General features: G+C 42.3%; 1 protein-coding gene across 1 annotated transcript in view; it reads left to right on the top strand.

The window, feature by feature from the left end:
• etv4 (ETS variant transcription factor 4) overlaps positions 1-27,372 on the top strand; it is an 80,527-nt gene that overhangs the window by 39,599 nt on the left and 13,556 nt on the right. Inside the window, exons 8-10 of the mRNA XM_078529715.1 lie at positions 12,420-12,488; positions 20,557-20,625; positions 25,958-26,127. Of these exons, the coding sequence (XP_078385841.1) occupies positions 12,420-12,488; positions 20,557-20,625; positions 25,958-26,127 (308 nt within the window). The remainder of the gene's footprint in view (positions 1-12,419; positions 12,489-20,556; positions 20,626-25,957; positions 26,128-27,372) is intronic.

A 27,372-nucleotide genomic window follows, 5' to 3' on the forward strand; every position in this document is an offset into this window, starting at 1 on the left:
CGTAATGCAGTATTTCAATAACTAAACTTCTATCAAAGAATGCTCTTCAAATATTGTCTGCTGTAAGGAGTAAATTAATTTCCCTGATATCTTAGCAACTTTCCTCACTAATTTTCTCCTTTCCTCTCCTAAAGGCATTGGTTCCCTCAATATGATAGATAGATCCCTGTCAGTGGTCATCCTCCACTGTTACACCCAAGTGGACGTTATGCATAATACGCGCGCACACGTATTTGGGAGTAGGAACCTTAGTCGTTATTTCCTTTCCTAACCTTACAGTGCTAGTCAATTGTAATGCTGAGATCAATTAACTCACCATGTACCACTGATCAAGCTTAGACCATCCAGTTACCTTTTGAGCTATCATGACTATTAAACTAACCTGGATTAGGAATGAGTCACTTGTCACAAGTGGCCGCAGTTAACTGCTGGCTGCAATACGTGAAACCTATGGAGTGTTTTCATTTATTCATTTTAATAGATATGACAACAGGATTTTGGCAAAGTGATTGTATTGTCATGACTCACTGGGGATAGTGCGCTGTAATATCAAGCCCCACTGTTCCCCGAGATGCGACAAATGTGAAAAAGTTTGACCAAACCATCAGATTGTCCCATTTCTACTTAACTGTTAAATTTTAAGTTACCAGAATACGAGCATCAGGTTTGTAAACTTAATAAGTAAATAACTGTTTATTGAACAAACTGTCATTAACCGGTGGCAAAAGAAAGAAATATGAACTGCTAATTTCTAACTTTATAACCTAAACTCTACCCGTTCTTAAATCCCTATGCACACACACATACAAGCCACACAAAAACATGGATTTTAAGGTTGGAATAAAACAGTTCAAAAAACATCAATTCTGGAGTACAGGATTCAATGAGTTGATTTTGATCAATGTCTTCCAAGTTCCTTTCAGTTTTTTGTTGATGACACGAGGTGGTCTTCCAGCACTTCCAGTCTTTAGTTCACTGGTTGAGCACTTGCCTTTCAATGTCTCTAACAGTGATTTTCCCCTTTGCCTCTTGACAGGGATTTTCAGAGGGAGAGCAGGATATAGAGATATGAGAAGAAAAAGCCAGCTAGCTATTATTGTGGAATTAATGGAATCTTCCACACACAGGAGAAAGAGGTTTTAGGTCCTGTTCCTTTCGGGGTAGGAGCTATTCTGCTGCACTGCCCTCACACAAAATCTGGTCAGGAGCCAATTAAAATGTTGCCAGGCAGCTCCCTTGGCCCAGGACTCCTTTCCGGCCCCGTCCTGACTTTCATGGCATACTCTGTTCCAGGACTGCAACATTATATATATCTCTCATCCTGTTCCAGTGGGCATGTCTTTCAAACTGCAGCCATTATAATTTTAATCACCAGTTCAACAGAAATAAAAAGATATGTTCCATACAGCATCAAATTTGTACCTGCATCAATCATTTTCTGATTTTTCTTTTTTTTTTGTACAGTGCTTAAAATGAACACCTAGTTGAGAATTTTTCCTTTATGTCCTACCATACCAGCATCATGACAGAGGTAGACTGTATCCCAAGGTTTTGACCAGGGCAGCAATGCATTAGCTGAAGAAGGTCCTCCTGATGTTTGCGTATATTTGTACATTGAATGGAGACTCTGCAAGCACTGCCTTTTGTACTCAACCAAGAGTTTCATAGGTTCAATTACATGAATGTGGTGCATTAGCTAACTTTGGTGACTTGTGAGGAGAGTACAATAACTGGCCTCCATGTTTCTAGACTAGAGAGAGAAAGTGAGCCAGGGTTTCCACCCCTGATTTATTATCTAGTGGCTCAGTGTTAGAAATTGTGCATATATCGATATTTGTGCAATGAGCGCATCAGGTTTACTTGGGATCTTTCCCTCCATTGTTGAACTATTATATTCCTAGCTCATGTGAAAAATGTCCATTTTCAAATGTCCTTGAAAACAGCAAGGTTTCAAGAATAAGCCCCAATGCTGGTTGAGTCCCTCAGTAGAGATGCAGAGAACTTTTAAAAAGTAATGTAAGAAAGTATGTGCTGCAGTCTAAGTTCATTTGAGAAATCAACTTTGCAGAAAATTGTACCCTGCTGTTTATTTGTAAAATGTAAATGTAACCGTAGGGTGTGGTTGAAAGAACTGTTCATGATCCGACTTCCTAATAGAGTTCCATCAATAAGTGTTGGCGTTGAGCCTTTTGTGGCCTGAAGGTGCATTTACAACATGTGCGTTTTCTGCGGCTGTAACATTCAAGATTTGGGAAACGAAAACGGTCAATGGCAAGCAACAGAATGACTACAATAGGAAGTAAGTCCGAAATCTGAGAGGTTGTGTAAAAATACAATCCTGCAAATGACTGCAGACTGAGGGAAGCGTTTTGTTTTAAGCAACATGCACAGACTTAAAGGTTGGAATTTCCTGACCCTGCCGCAGCAGATCCCTCCCACTCCCGCAGTGGATGCGGTGAGCCACTCGAACGCCCATCGACTTTGGTGGGAGGGGACGGAAAATCCCAGCCGTAATGTCTTTCCATTCCATGCTATGTCCAGAAGTGGACACGGGCTTAGTATTGTTGCATTCAGAATTGGGGCAAAAAAAAGCGTTTGTGGAGTTTGTTGCCTGTGCCAGGCTGCCTCTGGCACCACATCCAAATGGCCATTCGACATACCTGAGACTAGACAGTGGGTGTCCACAGGCTATTCATTCTCGGGAGGCACCACAGCAGAACTCAAGTCTGCTTTCTCAGAAGGTAAAAACAGTAAAATTGGGAAATGCCCGGTACAGGTCTGAACTGGAGTTCCATTTTAAGACCAGTTCAGACCAGTAACAGTCATTTCCCAAGCTTTATATTCACCTGAACCATTCACCGCATGCCAGAGTGAGCAGCAGGCCTATCTGGGAATGGTGGCAAGGACGCTCAGTTAATTTTAGTGGCTGCGCCTTATTTATTTACCATCTGCTTATTTCCTAACGAGCTGTTAACATCAGAGAGCAGGAGAATAGTACCTGGCCAAAGATAAGCACCTAGGGCTAGGGGTTTGTCTCAAGATACTTGACAGCCAATTAAATAGTGTGAAGTGACTGTTCCAAAGCAATCCTGGCAGGTCCCCCACATTCTACCCTCTATAAAGTTGAGCTCATCCAAAGCCAGCTGCCTGTGTCTTCACTTGCAGCAAATCCCATTCCCCTTCACTCCTCTGCTCCCTGACTTACATTGGCTCCCAGTCAAGCAATGTCTTGACTTTAAAATTCTCATGCTTCTTTTCAAATCCCTCCATGGCTTTGTCCCTTCCTATCTCTGCAATCTCCTTCAGCCCCGAGATATCTGCGCTCCTCTAACTCTGGCCTCCTGCGCATTCCCAATTATATTGCTCCACCATCAGTGGCCGTGCCTTCAGATGCCCAGGCCCCAAGCTGTAGAATTCCCTCCTTTAGACCTCTCTGCCTCGCTACCTTGCTTTCCTCCTTTTTAAGATGCTCCTTAAAACCTACCTCACTGACCAAAATTTTGGCCGCCTGCTCTTAATATTTCCTGAGATGGCCTTGGGACGTTTCATCACGTTAAGGGTGTTATATAAATATAAGTTGTTGTTGTAATGTCGGAAGACTCGGCAGCCAATTTGCACACTGCAAAGATCCCGCAAAAAGCAATGAGACAATTAACCAGATAATCTTACTTCTCCGGTGATATCAGCCAAGGAATAAATATCGGTCAGGGCACCAGGCCAACTCTGTTGAACCATAGTGCCCCAGGAGCTTTTACATTCACCTGAAGGCAGAAGCATTGTGCTTAACATCTGATTCAAAGCATGATACCTCCCACAGTACTATACTGGTACATCAGCCTCGATTATATGCTCAAGTCCCTGAAGGCGTGTCTGCTTGAAGCCATGATCTGAGTCGGGGTGATAGTGCTGTCACTGAGGTAAGGCCGATGGTTGAAGTGATCCCAAAATTCTGATTACGCCACTGAAAGTGTAGCGGGGGAGGGGAGAGGTTTACACCTGGCCCAGCACTGACCCTGTCCCAAGCCACCAGGACGCAGGGTTATTAAAGAAGTCAGGCCCACCTACAACTACCACCAGGACTGGAATTTCGGAGAGGGAAGGTTATCTGAACAGAAAATTGTGCTTTTAAAAATGACACGTTGTAAAGTTGCCACGGACTTCGAAATTAGCAAGGTGGACCCTAACTCTGCCAATATGTAATCCTGGGAAACAAAGTACACGCCATCGCGCAGATGTGCTTTAGTCAGGGCCAAAGGAATTGGAACATGGAGGAATTTTGGGGCTAGTCGTTTCCCCAGTATCTGTTGTTGTTGGTAATACTGTGTCGTGACAAAAGAGCTAAATGTACGGTTGGCGGACAGGCCATTCTCCCAAGCGGCATTCACAGTTTTGCTCAAACCTCGATCCAGGGTGGGATGAAATCTCCGTGGAGAAATAAAATGAAAAGAGTTACCTGGGTTCTGGTTTTTTTGAGGTATGGCTTTCAGGTGTTTGATTGTGCTGCATGGATATATCATGCAGCGTTTTTGTCGTGCCCTTTAGTCTGTGGGGGTCTGCAGCTCCCTGGGGCAGCTCTGTGCCTTCAGGGAGCTCTCTAGAAGCGCTCGCCCACACATGGGGTGACATAATCGCCCGCCCTCTTCCCGCCCCCACCCCGGCAGCGCTGAGCATTTCAGCCCGCATTCACGCCGGTCGGCCGTTAATTGGACATGAAATCACGGTCAGGCCTGATCACAGCTGGAAGCCCATTTTTGTCCAGTCCTGGGCCCACTGATCCCGTGTGCCCGATGACCGAGAAATTCAGGCCTCTGTATTATCTTTCCTCATAATATGGAGAAATGTGGCACTGTTTTGATTTCTGTCCTATGTACTCAATAGCAGTAGATTTCAAATCCATATGGAGTCATAGAATTATACAGCACAGAAACAGGCCCTTCAGGCCCATCGTGTCTGTATCGGCCATCAAGCACTTATTTATTCTAATCCCATTTTCCAGCACTTGGCCTGTAGCCCTGTATGCTATGGCATTTCAAGTGCTCATCTAAATACTTCTTAAATGTTGAGGGTCCCTGCCTCTACCACCCCCTCAGGCAGTGTGTTCCAGATTCCAACCACCCCTCTGGGTGAAAACATTTTCCTCAAATCCCCTCTAAACCTCTTGCTCCTTACCTTTTAAATCTAATTGACACCTCCGCTAAGGAGAAAAGTTTCTTCCTATCTACGCTATCTATGCCCCTCCATGATTTTGTATACCTCCAACAGGTCCCCCCCCCCCTCAGCCTTCCCTGCTCTTAAGGAAAACAACCCTAGCCCTATCCAGTCTCTCTTCATAGCTGAAACGCTCCAGCCCAGGCAATATGTTCTTGACAGTTCATAGCAAAAGTCTCCAGGTTTAAATTTTATGCTTGTTGGCAGATTGGGGTTTCATTTCTTGTTCCCTTTGTATTCTTTCACACTTAAGGAATTGTTCACCATTGTTTTCTGTCAAATTATCAAGACCACTTTAATCAGAAAGCCTGTTAACAGACAGCCTGTCTGTCTGCCTGTTGATGTCCTTCAGGTAATAGAAACTTGTAGCACTGAGCTCTTTTGTTACACTGTGCTCACTGACTGCCCCTCCTCTGGGACCAGCCAGTAGGAGCTTGTTTTTTCTGTGAATGGAGGCAGCAGCATTTCATTCATAAAATGGAGGGCTGAAAGACTAGAATTCCCAGCTGGAATTTCTGCGGTGTAGTATTTCACCAGACATTTCCTCTATAAGGGCACATGACTTCACCAGGGTTAAATGAGCATGCCCAGTGTAACTGGAGATTGTGCTAAACAGCTCAGCTGCTAAAAGACTTGGCCAGATGTTAGTTCAGTGACAGCCCAGTGGAGTTCATTTGCCATGACTTTCCTTTTTAAATTAACAATTGGTTTTGTCTTCAATTTGCTCCTATTCTCTTTGGAATGCGCTGTTTTGTTGGAACACAGTTCCACAGGCTGCCTTTGGCACCACATCCAAGTGGTCATTCAACATGCATGAGACTAGACAGTGGGTGGCTACGGGTTATTCATTCTCAGGAGGCATCACCGCAGAACTCAAGTCTGTTTTCACCTACCCTCTGTTCACATATCACAGAACTGTTACGGTGTAGAAGGAGGCCATTTGGCCCATCATGTCTGCACCGGCTCTTTAAATGAGCATTATGACTTAGATTTTGACAGTACCATTCTCCTGCCTTTTCTCCATAACCTTGCACATTGTTTCTCTTCAAATAATTATCTAATGCCCTCAAGTACAGCCTCCATGTTAGATGCTCACTATTGCCTGTGCTCTCGATTACAGAGATGCTCTCTACTGTCTGAGTCCCTGTATCAGCAAGACGCTACTTGACTATTGTTATGATCCCAGCTGAAGTTACCCCTGGACAAGCCTGATCCCAGAGTGGAATCCAGCTTGATATATCTGAACTTTTATCTGTTTGTTTAGATACGTGGAGAGTGGCTCCTGAATAGAGTCACTGAAGTCGGCTAATGACCTTTTAGCAAAAGAATAAAACATTTATTTGGCAAGAAAAGATGAACTATATTACAATACTCCTTCACCCACAACTATAATTTTAAAGATATATACAGATTTGTAAGGATAACACAAGTTACAAAAGCTAACTTATACTTTAATGTCCACAGTAAGTACACAGTCCATGTACCAATAGGCACCCTGTGGTCAGACACACCACACTCTGAAAACAAGTGACAGATGCCACCTCAACCAGATGCTATAGATCTCTCCTCAACTCCCCCCAGACACTTGTGACACCGTGAGTGAACCAGTCTCACTGAACTTCGTCTTTCACACAAGGGTTTCCAATCTCCACTCTCCAAGAACTCACTTTGGAATCTCCTCTCAAACCGATACTTTCCCTCAGGCGCCTTCCGCAAGGGTTTGCCTCCAGGGTTTTGAACTTTCCTTCTGACGTTCCTCTCCGCTGAGTAACCACATGCATTCAAGCTGTCTTCCACGCACTCTCTCCCACTGACTCAGCCGAAAACATGCCCATAGCAAAGAGTGACAGACCTTCAGTTGTCTCTTTGGACATTCTATCCTCTTGCAAGCTGTTCTTGCTTTAAATCTGCTTTCTGCAGCTTTTGTCTCTTTAAAGCTGAAGCTTAGAGCCTTTCTCTGCCCCTCACTCTTCACTTAACAGAACCTTTTCCAGGTTACTGTCCTTCCTTTGACCAGAAAGGTCGTCTTTGGACTTACCCCTCTTCCACTGTCCTGGATTTTGGGGTCTTTCTTTAGCTTGGGACTAGCTACCTGTCCCTTCTAGGCTGCTTCTGCTTCACAGCTGTCTTCAAACCAACTGAACTCCAACAACTTCCAAAACAAACTGCTGTTTCTCTCTTCTTCTGTGTGGAAGAGGGACCTGCCTCTCTGCCTCCCACCCCACCACTGTTGCTAGGCAACAGTCCAATTCTTCTAGCCTTGTTTACCCTTTTAGGAGTCATAAAATTCCTCATTAGGAATGCAAGCACCTTTTTTAAAGTCAAATTAAAACTCATTTGACCTGTCTTAACATATACATACAGAAATACGAATCAAACTTAAACTTTAAAGTTAAAACTCATTCCTAACGCCCACAAATACCAATATAACTTAAACTATCTCCATTTCCTAATACTGTATGCCTGACTCATAAGATATACATGATCAGCCTATGTAACTATTAGATGCAGAGCTGTATGTAGTTGTTGCAAGAAATAAACTTCAGACACTTGTGTTTAACCGGAACCCCCATCATCCTCAATAACTTACTTTGTATAGATAGCATAGAGACAGATCCCTTGAGGTCTGAATCGAGACCCTCAACATATATGGTGGCAGAAGATTATGACATATTACATCAAATCCCCAGGTTGATTTTCCTTCCTTAGCCTAGAGATACTAAAGCTAATTTTAGTAGCCCTACATGATCGTAGTATAAAGAGTTTGGATGGGGGATGTCGTAAAGGATACTAAAGCATTTTCAGTAGGGGAAGAGTGGAAGATAATCCATGTTAATTTGCCTCCCTTCCTGGTCAGTGTTGATGCAGCTGATGTCAGATGAGCAACAGGGCTAGAGATGGAAATCAAATCAGGCAGAGCTGCTGACTCTGATCACGTTCCAATGGCCTCGGCTACCAGGCATCCATAGTGCTGAGCGATGGGAAGATTTATCCAGAAGGTAGTTCCCTCTGCAGTGCAGTAGCCTGATGGCATTCACAAACCTACATTCACATTGGTGGGTGTTTTAATTCATTCATGGGATGTGGGCATCATTTATTGCCCATCCATAATTGCTGTTGACAAGGTGGTGGTGAGCTGCTGCCTTGAACCGCTGCAGTCCGCCCGGTGTAGGTACACCCACAGTGCTGTTAGGAAGGAAGTTCCAAGATTTTGATCCAGTGACTGTGAAAGAATGAGCAATTACAATTCCAAGTCAGGATGGTGATGGCTTTCTTCTGCTTAATTTGCATTTACTCTCAGATTCTCTACATGAGTTACCGCCCCTGAGGGAGAGAGCAATAAAACCGGAAGGATAAGAATGCACTCCTGAGATTTCTGCAACAGGCAAGACACATAAGTCACATAAAGAGGACCATGGGGTAGATTTTTCACACTGCTGTCCCCAATATCAAGCAGGGGTGGGAATTGTGGCAGATAGCTGTTCCTTCAGCTTGGGTGGCCCATTACAATCTCTGGAACAATTCGCTGGTATCCCCCTATATATTCCCCTCAGGGCCCTGCAAGATGACCTCTGATCCCCCCCCCCTTCCCCAAGCACTTAACTTGTGCCAGGGACTATAGTCTGCCCAAATATTGACGAGCATGTTGAAACTACATGCCAATGATAGGAATGTATCATATGAGATGTTTCCCATCCATTGTGTCAGCACTCCAGAGTACAAAAGGGTATCCTGGCATCACTTGAGCCCGAAGGAAGTTGCGTGTGATTGTCAGAGGCGGGAACATGCCAGCAGACTGGCATTCCAGCTGGCAGTGAGAAGTTACCTGCACGATCAGCGCCAAACCCGCCTCTACCTCGGGATGAATGTTCTTTCGATTTTGTAATTGGATTGGATATACGCTAGTTATATGTTTAGTTGCAGTGCAACCCTGCTCCACAAATGTGGCATCAGAGCCGCCGGGATTTTCCAGCCCCAATGCAGGTGGGACCCGCCATGGGTGAGGCAGCACCCCAGACAGAAGCCCATTGACTTGCGGCGGGACCGAAAGATAGCGGCGGTGGATGGGTGCGGAAAATCCCGCCGTAGGTGCTCATGCGAGTGTTTAAAAAGATGAAAATAATTAACTGGTAATGAGTTTTCACGACAGAGATATTATCACCAAGCATCCCATTTTGAATATTATTAATTTCCAGATCGGGATATCTAGCCCCATGCATCAGGCTCTGAAGCCTTTATGATATTGTCAGCCAAGGAAATTTGGTGGCCCGGCAAAACTAGCTTTTAAGCAGGAGAAGCTTGGTCTCACATTTTCTCTCTCATGTCCCTGCAATGTTTTATTTTAAGATATGTTTTTCGCCCCCGTATCCACATTTCCAAAATTGAAACACCATCATATTTTTACCTTCCTAAGTCAGGGGTAGTGAGACCAATACTAGAACCCTTACTGTAATCCCTGATAAAATGAGTGAAAATTGTGCAAAAGGAACTCTTCCAGACTTTTATTTGGGAAGGACTGATGGTATAGGTGTGTGATGACGAAACTAGTGCTCCATAATTATACTTCAGTACACATTTTTTATTGTAATGACCTACAAACTGTGAAATCCAGCACAAGTTTGATTTTTTTTTTTGTCGATTTGTGGTCAGTGTTGTGCCTTTAGTGGAAAAATGATTATGAATGGGAAAACTATATTAGAGGAGAATTTCCTATTGTGCGACCTTTGCTTTGAATAGATTCCCTTTTATGGTTTAGATTTATAGATACATAAACTGTTTATAATCCAGCTTTAGCTGGGAGAGACACTTCAATTTTTGCAACTTGATTAACACTTTGATGACTACAGGGATTTATGTTAATCGATGTGCAGTCATCTTCCCCAAATGGTTCAGATAGGAAGTGAGGGGCACTAAGTGTAACTGAGCCTCAAGACTGACAAAGTCCTAGGTTTGATCACTGACATCAGCTGCTCAGCAATCAAAAGCAACAGTAGATGTGTACAATCTGTCTCCGTGTCAGTCAGAAATTAATTAGTTAAGTCCCACCGATCTTAATCACTGCCTAGTGACTACTGTATAGCATGGACGGCTGGTTTGTGATATAGAGTGACGCCAACAATGCAGGTTCATTTCCTGCACCAGGCGAGGTCATCCATGAAGGCCCTGCCTGGTGTGGTGACCCTCAGGCTGAACTCACCACCAGTTGTGTCTCTCGAATGAGAGAGCAGCCTATGGTCCTCTGGGACTATGGGGACTTTCATAGTATGTGGTCATTAAGCTTCTGATTATTATCCATTGAATACCACTGGAACACCCACATATGTGGGCGTTAGGCAAGATCAATATGAGGTTCCAACTTTCTCAAACAGCCCACCAACATTCACTTCCTGAGCTCTGATGTTGGCATCATTCCATTTGCATGTATCACTGCCTTCAGGAGCTGATGAGGAAAAGGATTAAGCTGGAAGTGTAGAGTGAGGTTTACCTGGAGACAGAACATATTGGAAAACAGGGCTAATGCTGAGATCATTAATCTGATCGTGAATTTTATAGTTGAGAAGTTATAAGTTGTGCTCACACATTTCCAATGTGCATTGTCAGTGGCCAAAGCTCCTCTCTGGACTCCTGAAACATACCAAATAGTGTCTAAATGTATTTTCTCATTTGTGGTGCTTTTCTTTTAATTTCACTGGATGTGGATATTGCTGGTAAGTAAGGCCAGCAGTTATTGTCTATTCCTAGTTGCCCTTGATGGTGGTAGTGATACAGCTGAATGGCTCACTCGGTCATTTCAGAGAACAATTAAAAGTCAACCCTATTGCTGTGTGTCTGGACTCACATATAGGTCAGGTCATGGAAGGATGGCAGGTTTCCTTCCCTAACAGGTATTGGTGAACCAACTGGCTGTGCCAGCACATTGGGAGTTTCATGGTCACCAGTAATGATATTGGCTCTTTATTCCAGTCTTTTATTTAATTAACTGAATTTAAATTCCCCCAGCTGCTATGGGATTTGAACTCATGTCTCCTAATCATTAGCACAAACTTCCGGATTACTAGTCCAGTAACGTTTGCCACCATGCTAGCATACCCCAGGAATCCATCAATCCATGGTTAGTCTTTATTTTTAATGATTAATTTGTTCACACTTTGTTTATTTTCCATCTGTCTTGTAGCTTTAGCGTGGAGCTTCACAAAACTTTAAACAGATGAGCCTGTGGAACAGATACAGTACAAAGAAGTACCAATTTGCATTTTTATATAGCACCTTTCAGGAACCCAGCATGTCCCAAAGCACTTCACAACCTATGAAGTACTTTTGGAGTCTAGTCACTGTTAAAATGTAGAGAAACATGGCAGCAAAGTCCCACAAACAGCAAGGAGATCATGACCAGATCACCTGTTTTAGTTGAGGGATAAATTTTAGCCAGGACTCTGGAAGAACACCCCTAGTATTCTGCAAATAGTGTCATGGAATCTTCAGGTCCACGTGAGGGAGCAGATTGCCTAATAGGTGGATATCCATTTTACCGAATCAGGCAGCAGAAGACATTCTGTGGGTCACAGCTGTTTTCTTGTTAAACTATAGTTCAGCACAGATACCAGCCTATTCACTCTTCCCTTCTGGGTCCTTTCCCTGTCCAGAAGCAAAAACCCCTTGACTAGGGAAACAGCCAGGTCTTCAGTACAGGCTTCAGTTAGCATCGCCTGCCCTCAGTTCACTCTGAAACTTGTCCTGGTTTATTCTTAAAGGGACCTGCATTTCTAACATTGTCACAGATGAGTTGCCAATGGTGATTCCATGCACAATTAAACATTTAAATGGCTTAAGTGTAGCTCCAAAACTGAAAAAAATGCACAGTTGCAAATAACCATCACCATGAACAAAATAATGCTTTCTCATCTCATCATATTATGAAGCTTAATAACAGAGGTGGACTTATAGAAACCAATGTAATTCACACCTCACCTTTTTGTACCTTATTTGCATGGTTTTGTGTTTATGACAGATTATCCTTTTGCTGGTGTTTGATGCTACATTCATACTGCTTGAGATTGATATGAATTAAAAGCTACCATTGAGTTGTCTTTGAGATGCAGCATATCAATCAATCTGTTAAAGTAGACAGGTTTAAAGTTACTTAGGCTCATGATATACTGGTGAAGCTGCAGGCCTTCACTATAACCAATAATGCTTTCTCTTTCCCCTAGATATTCCTGGCTGTCCTTCCATGTACATGCCTAATGAAGGTTATCCAAATCAGTCCAGCAACCTGGAAGGTAAAATCATAGACTCTGTAGAATGAAAGCTCTGTCAGAATATTAACTTCTCCAAATCAGAATGACCATTTCACAATGGTCAATGTCCCAGTCTGTAAAGTGTGTCTAATATCTAGAGTGTGCGTGTGTTATATTCATAAATATGTATTATGTACTCTGACCAGTCAGACAGACCACAATGGACTTTTCTAGTCACCTTATCTACTGGCACAATATTTTTGTCTATTAATCTTCCTTTTTCTTCTATTGTTTTCCCAGTAAATATTTAAAGTATCTACTTGCTTTTAATTTTATTTTCATTCAACAGTGCATCTTGTTTTGTCTCTTGGAGAGTGATGAACTATTTTCTAATATTTAACGCAAGTGCATTCTTCAAATAGGAGCTAGTTTAATTATACAATTTAATAAGAAAGCTGCAAATGAAAATTTATTTAGGAAACTAATAAGCACTGGTGTGGTAAATCTTCTGGATGAAGATTCTTCATGAATTCATTTGACTATTTTGTTGAAGATGTGCAATAATTTCTGTAACAGATCCAGTGATGAAGTACAAGACTTTCTGTTCTTCTCCCCTTCCATTGTGAAGGAGTTGGCTCATGCCCCTAATGACCAAGTGCTTATTCTTCCAGTGTCAATTTGAAAATGAATGCTAGCAGACTTTTTTTTTATTCATTTGATGTGGGCATCACTAGCTAGGCCAGCATTTATTGCCCATCCCTAATTGCCCTTGTTCAGAGGGTATTTAAGAGTCAACCACATTGCTATGGGCCTGGAGTCACACGTAGGCCAGCAGACTTCCTTCCCTAAAGGGCTTTGGTGAACCAGTTGGGTTTTTACGACAATCAGCAACGGTTTCATGATCATCATCAGACTTTTAATTTAAAAATTTTTATTGAATTCAAGTTTCACTATCTGCCATGGTGGGATTTGAACCCGGGTGCCCAGAACATTACGCTGGGTCTCAGCAATACTAGTCAGTGACAATACCACTATGCTGCCTACATGACGATGAGAGGCAATCAAAGCCGAAACCTGATTCTTTTCCTCATCTGGCATCCGCACACTAGATAGAAATTAGGAACGGGAACCTAAGCTTTAATTCTTCCCTTCCTTGGCCCAAACTCAATGAGAACAGTTAGTTGTACCATCCCTACGGCTATGCCAGCAGAAATCTGCTAACTCTGCACAAGTGTTGTGCAGTTCATTTTTACATGAATAGTGCATTACCGGCTGAAATTCTGGGGAGCATATGAGCATATAATAAGGGAGAATGTTAATGTTGAACAGTAGAGTTGGTACACCTCCTTATGTCTGTTTTTCTCAACTTGCAATAGAAAAACACCTCACTGTGCACTCAGCATGCGTCTGACCATTAACCACAAAGGGTGGAGTTTGTTGGCTTAATATCCAAATCTTCTTGGAGAACTGGCACATAGCAACACTAGTGTTTTCTAGTCAGTGCTACAATTTACTCCATTATGCATTACTATGTGAATTGGTCTAATCAAAAACATAGTGCAGTGTAGTTCGTGACCAGCCTATGAAGATGCCACAACCCAAGCCTCTCCTTGGCTTGTGGGGTCTGAAAGTCATATTGTCTGCGCAAATGCATTTTTAAAAAATATCAGTCTCTGGCAACTGGCAGTTTAGACATTGGCCTTTTGCCACTCCATTTTAGTGTTAAGACAAGTCCGCACTATTAGAATGAAAGTTAAGTTGACTTTGGGCAGTCACAAACCAATCCCTATTAATTAGTCCACAGCAGAAAACCAATCTGGTACCAAATAGCTCAAAATCATCAATCCTACAGAGTGTGAGCACTCAAATTGATGCTGTGCTGAAGGCACAATGTTGGTATAGAGTGGAAAAATTGCTCTGCTGTGCAGCTGGTTATCACCGGATAACAAAGCAGGCAGAACCGCCCTACTCACCCTCACAGACAATTCTACATTTGGCTACATGTGACTGAGTGAGGCATTAAGGAGCCCTAGCAAAACTGGAGTCAATGGGAATTGGGAAAGATCTCCGCTGGTTGGAGTCATACCTAGCAGCAAGGAAGTTGGTTGTGGTTGTTGGAGGTCAAGCACCTCAGTCCCAGGACATCACTGCAGGAGTTCCTCAGGCTAGTGTCCTTGGCCCAACCATCCTCAGCTGCTTCATCAATGACCTTCCCTCCATCATAAGGTCAGAAGTGGGGATGTTCACTGATTGCTCAGCACCATCCATGACTCCTCAGATACTGAAGCAGTCCATGTCCAAATGCAGCAAGACCTAGACAACATTCAGGCTCCAGTTGATAAATGGCAAGTAACATTTGTGCCACACAAGTGGCAGGCAATGACCTTCTCCAAGCAAGAGAGAATCCACCATCTCCCCTTAACGTTCAATGGCATTATCATTGCTAAATCCCCACTATCAACATCCTGGCGATTACCATTGACCAGAAACTGAACTGGACTAGCCATATAAATACTGTAGCTACAAGATCAGGTCAGAGGCTAGGAATTCTGTGGCGGGTAACTCACCTCCTGACTCTGAGGAGCCCACAATCTACAAGGGACAAGTCAAGAGTGTGATGGAATACTCACCACTTGCCTGGATGAGTGCAGCCCCATCAACACTCAAGAAGCTCTATACCATCCAGAGCAAAGCAGCCTGCTATATAGGCACCCCATCCAGCACCTCCAACATCCATCCCCTCCATCACCAATGCACAGTGGCAGCAGTGTGCACCACCTACAAGATGCATTGCAGCAACTCACCAAGGCTCCTTGGACAGCACCTTCCAAACCCACGATCGCTACCATCTAGAAGGACAAGGGCAGTGGATGCTTGGGAACACCACCACCTGCAAGTTCCCCTCCAAGTCACACACCATCCTGACTCAGGAGTATATCGCAGTTCCTTCACTGTCGCTGGGTCAAAATCCTGGAACTCCCTCCCAAACGGCAATGTGGGTGTACTGACACCACAGGGACTGCAGTGGTTCAAGAAGGTGGCTCATCACCATCTTCTCGAGGACAATTAGGGCTGGGTGATTTTAAAAAATGCTGGCCTAGCCACTGATGCCCACATTCCATGAACAAATTTTTTAAAAAGTTCCAAAATTCATGCTTTTTTTTGGTCAAGAATCAGTATCCTGGAACCTGCACAGTATACACTACTGTTGGAGGGAGTTGGACAAGGCTGAAAAGTTAAAGTAACAACCCACAAGCAATGATACCAGACACAGTTTAAGTGCTAATATTGTTCGTCAGCTATTATTTTAGAGTTTTCGTGATATATTAAAGCCCGTTATAGTGCAATCTTCATTACCTGCTCTAATCGAGTGGGCCCCCACTGGATAAAGGGAGGCGATGGTGTAGTGGTATTGGCTGGGCTAGTATTCAGAGACCTAGGGTAATGCTCTGGGGACCTGGGTTCGAATCCTACCGCAGCAGATGGTGGAATTTGAATTTAATAAAAACCTGGAATTAAAAGCCTAATGACCGTGAAATGTTGTAAAAACCCATCTGTTTCACTAATGTTCTTTAGGGAAGGAAATCTGCTGTACTTACCTGGTCTGGAGTTGCATGTAGGCCAGGCATGGATTTTTGCAACAATCGACAATGCTTTCATAGTCATCATTAGGCTTTTAATTCCAGATTTTTATTGACTCTTAAATGCCTCTGAACTAGGGCAACTAGGGATGGGTAATAAATGCTGGCCTGGCCTGGCCAGTGACACCCACATCTCATGAACGGATTTTAAAAAATCGTTGAATCGTCAAAAGTCCCCAAAATTTGGCCTTGTGTGAATGGTACAACAATCATCTAGGCATATGAATGAAGTCATGTATAGTACACAAAAGGAGTTCATTTTTGAGTTAAGGAGTCAGCACATGATGTCTATCGGGCTCAGGCTGAAAAAATTCTGGGGGATAAAATAAAGTAAACATAATGGAGCTTCTGGACTAGAAGCTGTATATAAAGTTTATTGAACATTGTCGCTGACAGAAAGATTTCAATTGGTTTCCCAAAAGCGCACTTGCTTATAGATCAGATCAATGATAACTGTATATTGGTTAATAGCTAGGCCATTTGCATCCCTATTAAAAATGAAGAACGTCATTTTTGAAGCAGTAGTCAATCATTTGTAAGAAATAAACATTTTTCATGTATTTGGAGAAATTAGGGTGATTTTATTTTTTTTTTAAATGTCGGATATTCTACAAAAAAATGTCAACAAGCTGGGCACTTCAGAGTTTAGGGGTCATTATTGTGGGGTTGAGTATGTTGATCACCACACATAGGAAAATCTAACTACATAAGAAATAAATATTAAAAAGTGGTTGTAACAGGACAGAGGAAGGGTGGGAAAGTTATCCATCCATCTCATTTGAATTCGTTATTTTTCCCATTTTCATTGTGCATTTCTAGCGTCTATATAATGGCAACACTCGGGCAAATTAATACAGTGAAATTGTTGAGTCTAAACAGCACACAAGGAAACTTATAGCATTGACTATTTGGCATTACTTTAGTTGTCTCAAATGCATTGAATTAATTGATGACTTCCCACCAACATTAAACTTTTAAGTAAACATTTAGAAGAAATTAATTTACAAAAAGTACAGTGAATAAAGGACAACATTCTTTGCAGTTTTTAATGAAGGTATTGCGCCATCTCTAGACAACTGGGGAAACAGCTGATTGTGGTGGGGCATCTTCCAAATCATTTCCACTTACTGAGCCTTGTCCACATGACCCTGAATGACCTCTGAGGCTGTTGCTAATATGCCAAGGGAGCACTCAATTTCCTGCCTTGGGCCCTGGCTACCTTTCCCACATGCTGTTGTTGCAACCCTCCCTGAACTTCCACCTCTAAGGCTGCCACTTCCCTTCCCAAGAGGGTTGCTGCTTCCCTTCCAACACTGGCGTTAATCTTCCTTAACCCGCAGCTCTTTCTCTCGCCTGCCCCAAGCCACCTCGCCCTCAGGTCCGAGCATCCTGTCCATTAATCAGCTCTTGCAGTCATTTTATCTCACTACCTGAAATTTCCTTTTACGGTTTAAATGCAATTCCTCCTCACTTGCACAGATACCAGGTGGTGGGTTGCTATTCATCAGAAGATAATTGCAAACAAAAGATGGAAGATAAGTTGGGTGATTTTATAGAACCAACTGTGGCTTCAAGATCCTTAGTCGATTAACTGGACCGTCTACAATTTGCTAAGAATTAACACACCCAGTTTCATGCGATCTCCTCCGAGTTTAGCAGGCTTTTAGAATTCACCGATGTTTTCATCATTCTTGATAGTTATTTGGCCACATCCAATTGATTGTGGTTAAACCATTGATTTTCTATAATACAAGTTGCTAATTTAGGTATAGTCTCTGAGCTCATGAGGCAATCGCTTCGTTTATTATTAGTATAGGTTCTTTTTGATTACAAGAGAAAATGTCGCTTGGCATATTTTGTGACTAGTACGATAAGATGAACCAACAGGCTACAAAGAGGATTAACAGGTATGGCCAGAGGCGCTGTCTTTTGAATGAGAAATTAAAACTGTCTACTCAACTGAATTTAAAGCAGCCCATGACCCTATTAGAAGAAAAGGAAGCAGTTATCCCAATATCCTAACCAATATCACCAGAAACATGTTATCCACTTATTTATTCCATGCTATCTGAGAGACCTTGCTTTGCTGCCACATTTCTCTGCAAGACACCAGTGACTGGGCTTTGATTGCAATGGATTGTTGGTAAAGTGTTTTGGATGTCCCAAGGACATGGCAAAGTGCTGTTTAAATCCAAGTTCTTTTCCTTCATAATGACACGAAGGGTAGGTTCTTTTCAAGGTTGCTTGGTGGCTAAAGAAAATTAGAAGAATTTTACAGGACACCAGTGGACAAGTTTCAAGACTTTTGTGTTAATACGTACTGCGATAACTCAGTTCACTCGTTGATGGTTGACCTAAAAACACCTACAGAACAGGCACTGAGTTCTGGCTGTTGCTGTGTGTAAGATTCCTAAAAGAGAGCAATGTGTCTATCCATATAACGATGAAAAGCCAAATCATCAAGTCAGTAATATCAGAGTGGTCTTTAGAATTGTGTTAAAGTGAATGTGACGCTTTCAGACGTTCATTCTGTAGCTGCTTATTTTCACTGGCACTTTGGTTAAGCCTAATGGTGGGCATGTGAAATTTGCTTTCCATGTCTACTTGAACTGTGGCAAGACACCCAGGAAGAGAATTACAGATTTTGACCTTCCAAACTTGGGTTGTGTCCAGAGACAGTGGTTCTTGTCTTCATAACAATAGGGTGAAGCGCTGACGATTGCAAGCATATCAATGGCAATGGGAGGTCATGAGCTCACAAGACAGCTGCCTTGTCTTTAGTGCAGTAAGATAAAAGCAAAATACTGCGGATGCTGGAAATCTGAACAGCTTGGTTTAATTTATCACATTAGTCAAAAAATATACCTACAGGCTACAAATGGGATTAACAGGAATGGCCAGAGGTGCTGTACTTTGAATGAGAAATTAAAACTGCCTGACCAACACTTTGTTAAAAAGCCCGTGATATTATTAGAAGAAAAACAAGCAGTTATCCCAATGTCATTGTAGTTAAGAAAATTATAAAAGAAATGTATTGACACAACAAGGCAATGGCTCAAGTAATGTTCTTCTGATAGCGTAGTGACATGAATATGGTAAATAAGACTAAAGGTAAAATTGAATATAGAAAACAGTATAGTCTGGGCGGTGGGATTCGACAGGGTACATACAGAGAAACTATTTTCACTAGTCAGGGATTCCAGAACAAGTGGCATAATCTTAAAATTAGAATGAGGCCTTTTAGGTGTGAAATCAGAAGCATTTCTTCACACAAAGGGTAATGAAAATCTGGAACTCTCCCCTAAAGGTGATGGATGTTGGGTTAATTGAAATTTTCAAGGCTGAGATCGATATATTTTTGTTGTTGTTTAAGAGTATCAAGGGATATGGAGCAAAGGTAAATAAATGGAGTTTTGGTTCAAATCAACCAGGATCTGATTAGGTGTCTGAGTGGCCTACTCCTGCTAAAGAAACCATGCTCAATTCGGCAATTAGCACAGATATCTGATAGACAGAGCAGGGTCTTCTACGGTCCTCTTATAAATTCAGATATTATGGAAGTAGAGTTCTTTTATATCAAGTCTCATTTAGAATGATAGAATTTTACAGCACAGACCCAGCTGATCTGCACCCTGGAATCATTTTGGTCCATGGCCCTCTCCCCTCCCCATAGCCTTTTTCTTTTTATAGAAGTTCCAATGTCAAAATAAATCAAACAATGAAAAAAGATCATGAATGTAAATGACCCCTGTAATTGTTAAGCAAATGTCAGGAATATAGTTACTGAAGTCGACACCTAGACTTAAAATCTGAAGTTAAGCCATGACATGTGTGTAATGTATTCTGAAGGGCACACTAAACAGTTATGACATTACATATCCATCTCCTTAGTCTATTATTAGAGTACAACTCAATCTGAACAGAGACAAAGGCAATTTACATCCTCCAAAGAGTTCAGCACTCCAGGCTCTCTCATTTAAAAAAAAATTGTTTGCACTTTGGTCAAATTTGTTACCCCTTAAAAAGATAAACATACCAAGAGGAACATTGCCAAGATTCTAGGAACTTCTTCAGCAAATCCATCTATCTGTACACCCTGGAATTATTCTTATAAAGAGTTTTGAGCACTGCAAGTGGTTGTACAAATAATTATCAATCAACATTTCAAAGTTTCAACATTTTCAAAGCAATGTTTTTACAGTAATATTTTTAAAGTAATATTTTTCAAAGTAATATATTCTTGAATACTATAATTGAATTCTGCCATATTGCAGCATGAATCACAGACCCAAAAGTCAATATAACTTCACTCCTCCATTGTGATACCGTGAATCTATTCTCACCATATCTCTCCCATCCTCAGTCAGTCCCTGGATCAGCTTTCATCATTCAAATAAGGTGTAATTGACAAGGCATTGGATTGAGGAAGGTAATAATAAAATTGATAATGTTGCTTCTTTATATTCCAGGCTTTTCATACGAGAAGCAGCTGAGACCTTACAGCGATGATGCATCTGTGGTTCCCGACAAACTTGAAGGTTAGGACTTTAACAGTATCACAATGGGTGAATGGTACACCAATTTTTCAATAAACTGAAAATCAAAAACTCTGGTTTATGGTGTGAAATGTTTAAGTTTTACTAATTCTCAATTGCATTTTTTTTTTCTGAAAGCAATATTCATTATACATGCAAAATTTAAAGAAACAAAGCAACTCTCTTGGTTGCTAAATTTTTGATCAAAGGCTCTGATGTTAACTGCATTTTTGCATGAAGTATGCAATTTTTCACAGTCCGTAGACAGTGTCAACATGAACTCTTCATTCATTCAATTCCTCAATTTTTTTAACTGTTGGCTTCTAATTCTACATGTGTAGGGTTGGACGCCATGTCTGCTTTTAGAATGGTTCAATTTTCACTGCTTTGCATTTGTATTCATGCCTTCAGTTGCCCTGGCCCTAAGGCCTTAGAATTCCCTTATTAAACCTCTCTACCTCTCTTTTCCCCCCCTTAAGGCAATCCTTAAAATCTACTTCTTTTACCAAACTTTTGGTCACCTATCCTAATATGTCCTTATGTGACTGGGAGTCAAATTTTATTGATAATCACACCTCTGAAGCACCTTGCAAGAAATGCACTATATAAATACAAATCGTCGCTCAAACCTACAACCTTAATTTAAACTGCCCACGCACACCACTTTTCACTCAGGGAAAGGCATGTGTAATTTAAATATATGTGCAGAGCTCCACTCACTGGCCAATTTAAAGATGAGTTCGAGGACCATTAGGGTTCTGGTTAATTTTGACCTTCAGTTGACTTGGTGCTATGCGCAGTCATACTGTGAGGCTGAAGTGATGCAAGGTGACCTTTTTGGAGAAGCCTCGTACATGATTCTGAATTCATGCTATCATTACAAAACAAATGTTGCTTTATGAGAACGCAAAATATGCAGAATAACTATTATAAGCAGGGTCTGTTAGCTTAGTTGGCTAGATGGCTGGAGCATGCAGAATAATGCCAACAATGTGGGTTCAATCCCCAGACACGCTGAGATAGTCCTTGGGCCGTGCCCCACAGTGATATCATGGCATTAAGCCATGATTAGCAACCCTCAGGCAACGACGACATTACATGGCGAGAGAGTTCAGCAGGGCCACGTTTCCATTTTCATTCCTGGGGATTCTCAGATTTTTGTTTTTGTTTTGAGGATCACAGCACTTCCATTCTCCTGAAAACCATAAACCAGTGCATTAACTACAAGTTCTTCTGCATGCAACCTCTTTTATTGACGTGAATATATGAAGTGCTTATGAGCTATAGGCTGGGGGCAAATTTGGATCTGATTGAAGATTGTAGGGGAAATAAAACAAGTGGACCACATAACTGAGTGGAATGACCCTTCCTGGTAGTTTATGTTGAACATCTGAATACTTTGATTAGTAAAGAGCAGTGGACTATGGACGGGATTTTCCAGCTCCATCGAGGCAGGACCTGCCACAGGAGATTTGACAGCTCAGCCAAAAATCCCTTGACTTTCGGCAGGACCTCAATTAAGGAAACCAATGCCTCCAATGACCACATGACTCATTGCTGTTTGGACACAGCCTGCATATTCGACTGTGCTTTTTAAGACATGTCCATTCCAGTTCAATTACAAGAAGTGCCTTTTTTTTTTAAAAAAAAATTTATGTACATCATTTAAAAGATTTTGCATCTTGCACTCAAACATTACACTTCATATCAGACATCCAAAGTACCCATCATACTTTCATCTGATCAGTTCAAATGTCATAATCGTAAAACAGTAACTTTGACCAAATAACCTTCTAATAAAAATATTTTTAAAGAGAAAATATACAGATATTCCTGCTATTTTCTCTCTGATCTTGCTAACTGGGTCTTATACGAGGTTGAGGAGGTGAAGATTTACAAACATCTGACAATTTAGAGAAATATCTGTCTGCAATGGTCAGGCTTAATTAGACCAGAAGAAATCAGTTCAAATTTTCTAAACATTTGGGACAAATCTTTTGACTTACCTAATTAATTATTTCTTGCCCCACCCAATAAGCAGGCCCGGATAGAATTGCCAATAGGGATCCTCCCAACTGATGTGTTTGGAAAAGGAGGGTGGGCCATGGAGAAATGCCAAGCTGGTAAGGCTGCCTGAGAGCTGCTGCTTGTCCTCCTGCCAGCTGTTGCATTCCCTCATCTACAGAGCGAGGTGAAATGGTGTCGGGTTGGCAGATACTGCTCTGACAGAAGCTCGTCTTCCCAAAAGAAGCCGCACCAGCAGACCTCGGTGGCATCACCATGAGATGTGAATGCATGCCCAACTCATTTTGCTGGACAGTTCTTCAGAAACACCCCAGTTACACTATATAATGCAACTGAGTGGAAAAAGGCATGCCAGAGCAATCAAGAACCAGCATTACCCGATTTGGCACACATTTGCTATTAGGCCTTGGCATTATTTATTACCTGAGAGGAGCCCGAGGACTTGTCTTCTTAGAATCTGGGTCTGTAAGAAGCTGATGCAAAGGTGTGCCAACCGCTGCGAGACAATTCCAAAATCTTTGAAGCACATAGCTGGGGCGTGCAGGAACAGTAACAGTCAACTGTGCTGTAAAACTTGGATACACCCTCTTGCAAATATGTTGCAAAGCTGACTTCTGGGAGTGCAACCACCACATCAACTTTAGCAGCCATTAAACATAGGCTAGGTGCTAGGGGTGCTCCATCACTTGCCCGAGGCTCTTGCCTGCATCGAGTGTTCCCTTTCCTTTGGTTTTAATCTGTTCCGTCAGGCCTGGTAAAGACTGATATTAGGCTGAGATGCCCTTTAAGTTTTTGACCCCCTTCCCCTCCCGTTATGGACTCTAATTGTCTTTTAAAATTTATTTTACACACAATTCTCATTTCCCACCTCTTGAGGGATAATTTCACCTTCACCATTTGACCAGTAAATTGGTGGAAATAAATTAAACTCGTCAGGTGATCCATTCTGCCTCTACCATCCAAAGGCAAGGGTGAAAATTACCTCCCCATGTGTCTTCCCTAGACTGATCGAGTTTGCACCTTCAATTCTGAATAATTATTCGAACAAGTACAAATTGAGGAATAGAGCGGGATTTGCACTGACTTTTCAGGTCAGATAATTCCCAGTTCTAAATCAAAAAAATAAATTATCTAAGGAACGACTTGAAATGGTTTTCAGCCATGGTTGAACAAGAGGGAGTAATGTTAACAGCAACAATGGCAGTATTTTCCCTCCTTGTCTGAGGTGGAACATCCCACACGATGGCCAACTATGACAAGCAAATTTAAATGCAATGTTGCCTTGAAACAGGGACCCAATGCAAATGGAGTGTAGGATCATGAGGACTATAATAAGATCCTTGCATCACATCCACAAGCATTATAGAGATTACAAGAATTTTCCATTTTCTCCAGAGTGCTCTGCAATAAAATTGTTCCACGTGTACACTGAGCTTTGAAACATCAAATATAATTTGTGGGAATGAATGAATGGCCCAGAGTAGTGGTTTCATCCAGTTTAAACAATGCAAGTCAGCCAATGCAATCAAACCCTTAACTGGCTCAACTTGATAAGTGTCCTGCCCATTCTAAACTCAATCACAAGTTGTCAGGGTATTTTAGTTCAGCGGTGTGAAATGGGTGAGAAGGCACAAGGTAGCGACATGGATATAAATTTATCTTTACTTATTACACTATGCGATCAATGTTGGTAAAAAGGAGTGATAGTTGTGGAAGTTGATTTTTACCTTGGCACCCTCATGCCTAAAACGTGTGAGTGATCCAAGTAAAAGTTGTTAATGTAGCTCTTTCACAAACCAAGCTGTGCCTAGTTATTCCTGGCTGGGCACATTTCCTTTAAAATACTCAAGTGGATTTTCCATTGGAAACAGTGGCTCAACCTGACTAGTGGGAATGGAGTTTATTACCATTTGCTGAATGCGGTCCAGCACAGGAGCCTCACAATGAAGTGTGAACATAGCTATTGTGTTGTGTAATATTCTGCTTTCTCCCCCAGCACTACATTTTACATGAACTATGAGAGAAGTGCTTGCTCCCTACTTCCTCCCGGCCTCTGCTGGTCAATTTATCAGATTGGACCCATCAATGTGTCGTCTGATTTCGTCTGAATCTTTGCTTCTGAGGCTTTAGTATTAAAGTAAAAGGCTTAAACCCAAATATTTAATGTATAATTTACTCACCCACTATCTACCACTTGATGCTAGTAGGTGGTTTAATTTGGTGATGAATAGGTGATGCATTCTTTCTAAGTTTCTCCACACAATCTTGTTTTTGCACCCTCACTATATGGGAAACATGACTCATCTCACTTTCTCTTACTGTACTCTACTTTTCCCTAGACATAAAAATGAAGGGACATCACGCCTTTAGTGTTGCTTTCCTACTACAGCTGACAAACTTAAAAAAACAGGCTTGCTGTCACTTAAGCACTACTTCTTGACTGACTAATTCTGTATCCTTTATTTTCCATGAACAATACCTTGTCTGATTGTGACCATGGTGTATTATTCCAATTTGTCCTCTTTGACCTTGCTGTAGTTTTTAACATGGTTTGCCATGCCATCCTCCTGCCCTGCCTCTCCTGTTGTCCAACTCTGTGAGACTGTTCTTGAAAGGTTCCTGCTACCTGTTCCAATGCAGCCACTGCCTCTCTGTTGATGGCTTCTCTTTTCACCCCTACCATCACCCCTAAAGGTCTGTTTCCATTCCTATTTTGGTGGCACCAGCACTAGCTCATCCATCACTAATGTCAACCTGTCTTCGAAGAATTGCATGTTCCTTCAATTGGGAAGAAGACGACCATGGTTTTCAGCTGATTCCACCTCCTCCTGCCTGGGCTACTCGCACAGGAGGAAGTAAAGGTTGTTTTTTTTTTCAGTCCTGAGCTGAGTTTCGTGTCCGACATCCCCTCCATCTCTACCGTTAACCCCATCAATCCTAACATCAGCCCCAGGCAGCTGTAACCTTCTTCCCTAGGAGCTCAAAACTGTGGAATTGTTTACATCCCTCAGTGCCCCTTCTCTGCTATAATCTGAGGTTTTAAAAAAAAAGAACACCCAAGCTTAGTGTCACCTATTCACTGCTACGTAATGTTTATATTGTACCGTCTCATGTTCTTTTCAGTCACGGTCTGCCCTGCTTTATGGGCCTTGCCCTTCACCCAGGTTTCTCAATAAAACAAAATGCGCAAACTATCTCTGCACAAAATGGAACAATCAACCAACTATACACTACAGCTCATGATATAGTTCTGAGAATTTGGTGGGCTCATGCAACAAGGTGCATTTAATATTTTGTTTTCGTTTGGCAGGTGACATCAAACAGGAAATCAATACATATCGCGAGGGTCCTTTGTACCAGCGCCGGGGGTCTCTCCAGCTGTGGCAGTTCCTAGTTGCACTCCTGGACGATCCATCCAACTCTAACTTCATTGCTTGGACAGGTCGAGGCATGGAATTCAAACTGGTCGAACCAGAAGAGGTGAGGAAATAGGTTCGAGATTTTTTATTTCGTAAAAACGACTGGTGCGTTTTCCAAGCCTTTGCTAATAGACTAAAGAACGAAAGCCTGGAAACTGTCATGAGGGAACAGCTGACACTGTGTGGGAGCCGAGCATCAGTATGAGGCCAGGGAGTGGCTACTGCTGCAAAGGGAGGGATGGTATGGAATGAAGGGGAAGCAAGAGTTCAGTCCATCACATAGATTGAGAGCTCCTGGGTTATGAGAAACCGGAGGGTAGTAGTGGAATGCCTGAGGAAGGAGAGGCAGGAAGTGTAGGTGGTGGTGGAGTTGGCAATGGGCTTCCAGGTGATATTCCGATAAGTTAGGACTTGCCTCTATTTTTGCATGTGTTCGCTGAGCTATATGTAGAAAACAAGCAATTTGGCGTTAATGTAGAGAAATATCCAAAAGTGCTTCACATTAGTGTAATTTAAAAAGTGGATTCTGAACCAAAGAAGGAGATGTTGGGCTTGGCCAAAGAAATGGATTTAAAAGAGCTCAAAGGAGCAGAGGGAACTGGAATCACAGGCACCAGAATATCAGTTCCATGGAACTAAAGGCACAACTGCCAATACTGGGGCAAAGAGGTGAGGGGATGTACAAGAAGCCTGAGTCAGAGGAACCATATTCCAGGGTTTGTGGGGAGGGGGGGCAGGGGGGCTTGTTGGGACTGCAAAGGATGTAAGGGTCTGGGGGGGAAAGAAAAAGGCAGACTTGCATTTATACAGCACCTTTCACAACCACAGCAGTTCTCAAAGCGCTTTACAGCCAATTAAATACTTTTGAAGTTCAGTCACTGTTTATAATGTAGAAACGCATAGCAAGCTCCCACAATCAGCACTGCGATAATGACCAGACAATCTGTTTTTATGGTGCTGATTGGGGATGAGTATTGGCCAGACATCAGGGATAATTCCGCTACCCTTCTTCAAAATATGCAATGGTCCTTTTACATCTTCCTGAAAGGGCATGGCAGAGTTGTTTAAAGTCTCATCCTAAAGATGGCACCTTCAGCAGCACAGCACTCCCTCAGGATCACTCTGGAGTGCTAGCCTTGGCGTTTGTGCTTAAGTCCTGGAGTGAGACTTGAACCTACAGCCTCATGCCTCAAAGACGAAAGTGCAACTAACTGAGCCACAGCTGACATTGGGGGAATGGAAGGGGTGTCTGGATATGATACCAGGTCTTTGAGAGTGGGAGGAGTGGAAAGGGGAGGTGCCAGAG

Source organism: Cetorhinus maximus, chromosome 25, assembly GCF_964194155.1.
Source record: "Cetorhinus maximus chromosome 25, sCetMax3.hap1.1, whole genome shotgun sequence".
Classification (NCBI taxonomy): domain Eukaryota; kingdom Metazoa; phylum Chordata; class Chondrichthyes; order Lamniformes; family Cetorhinidae; genus Cetorhinus; species Cetorhinus maximus.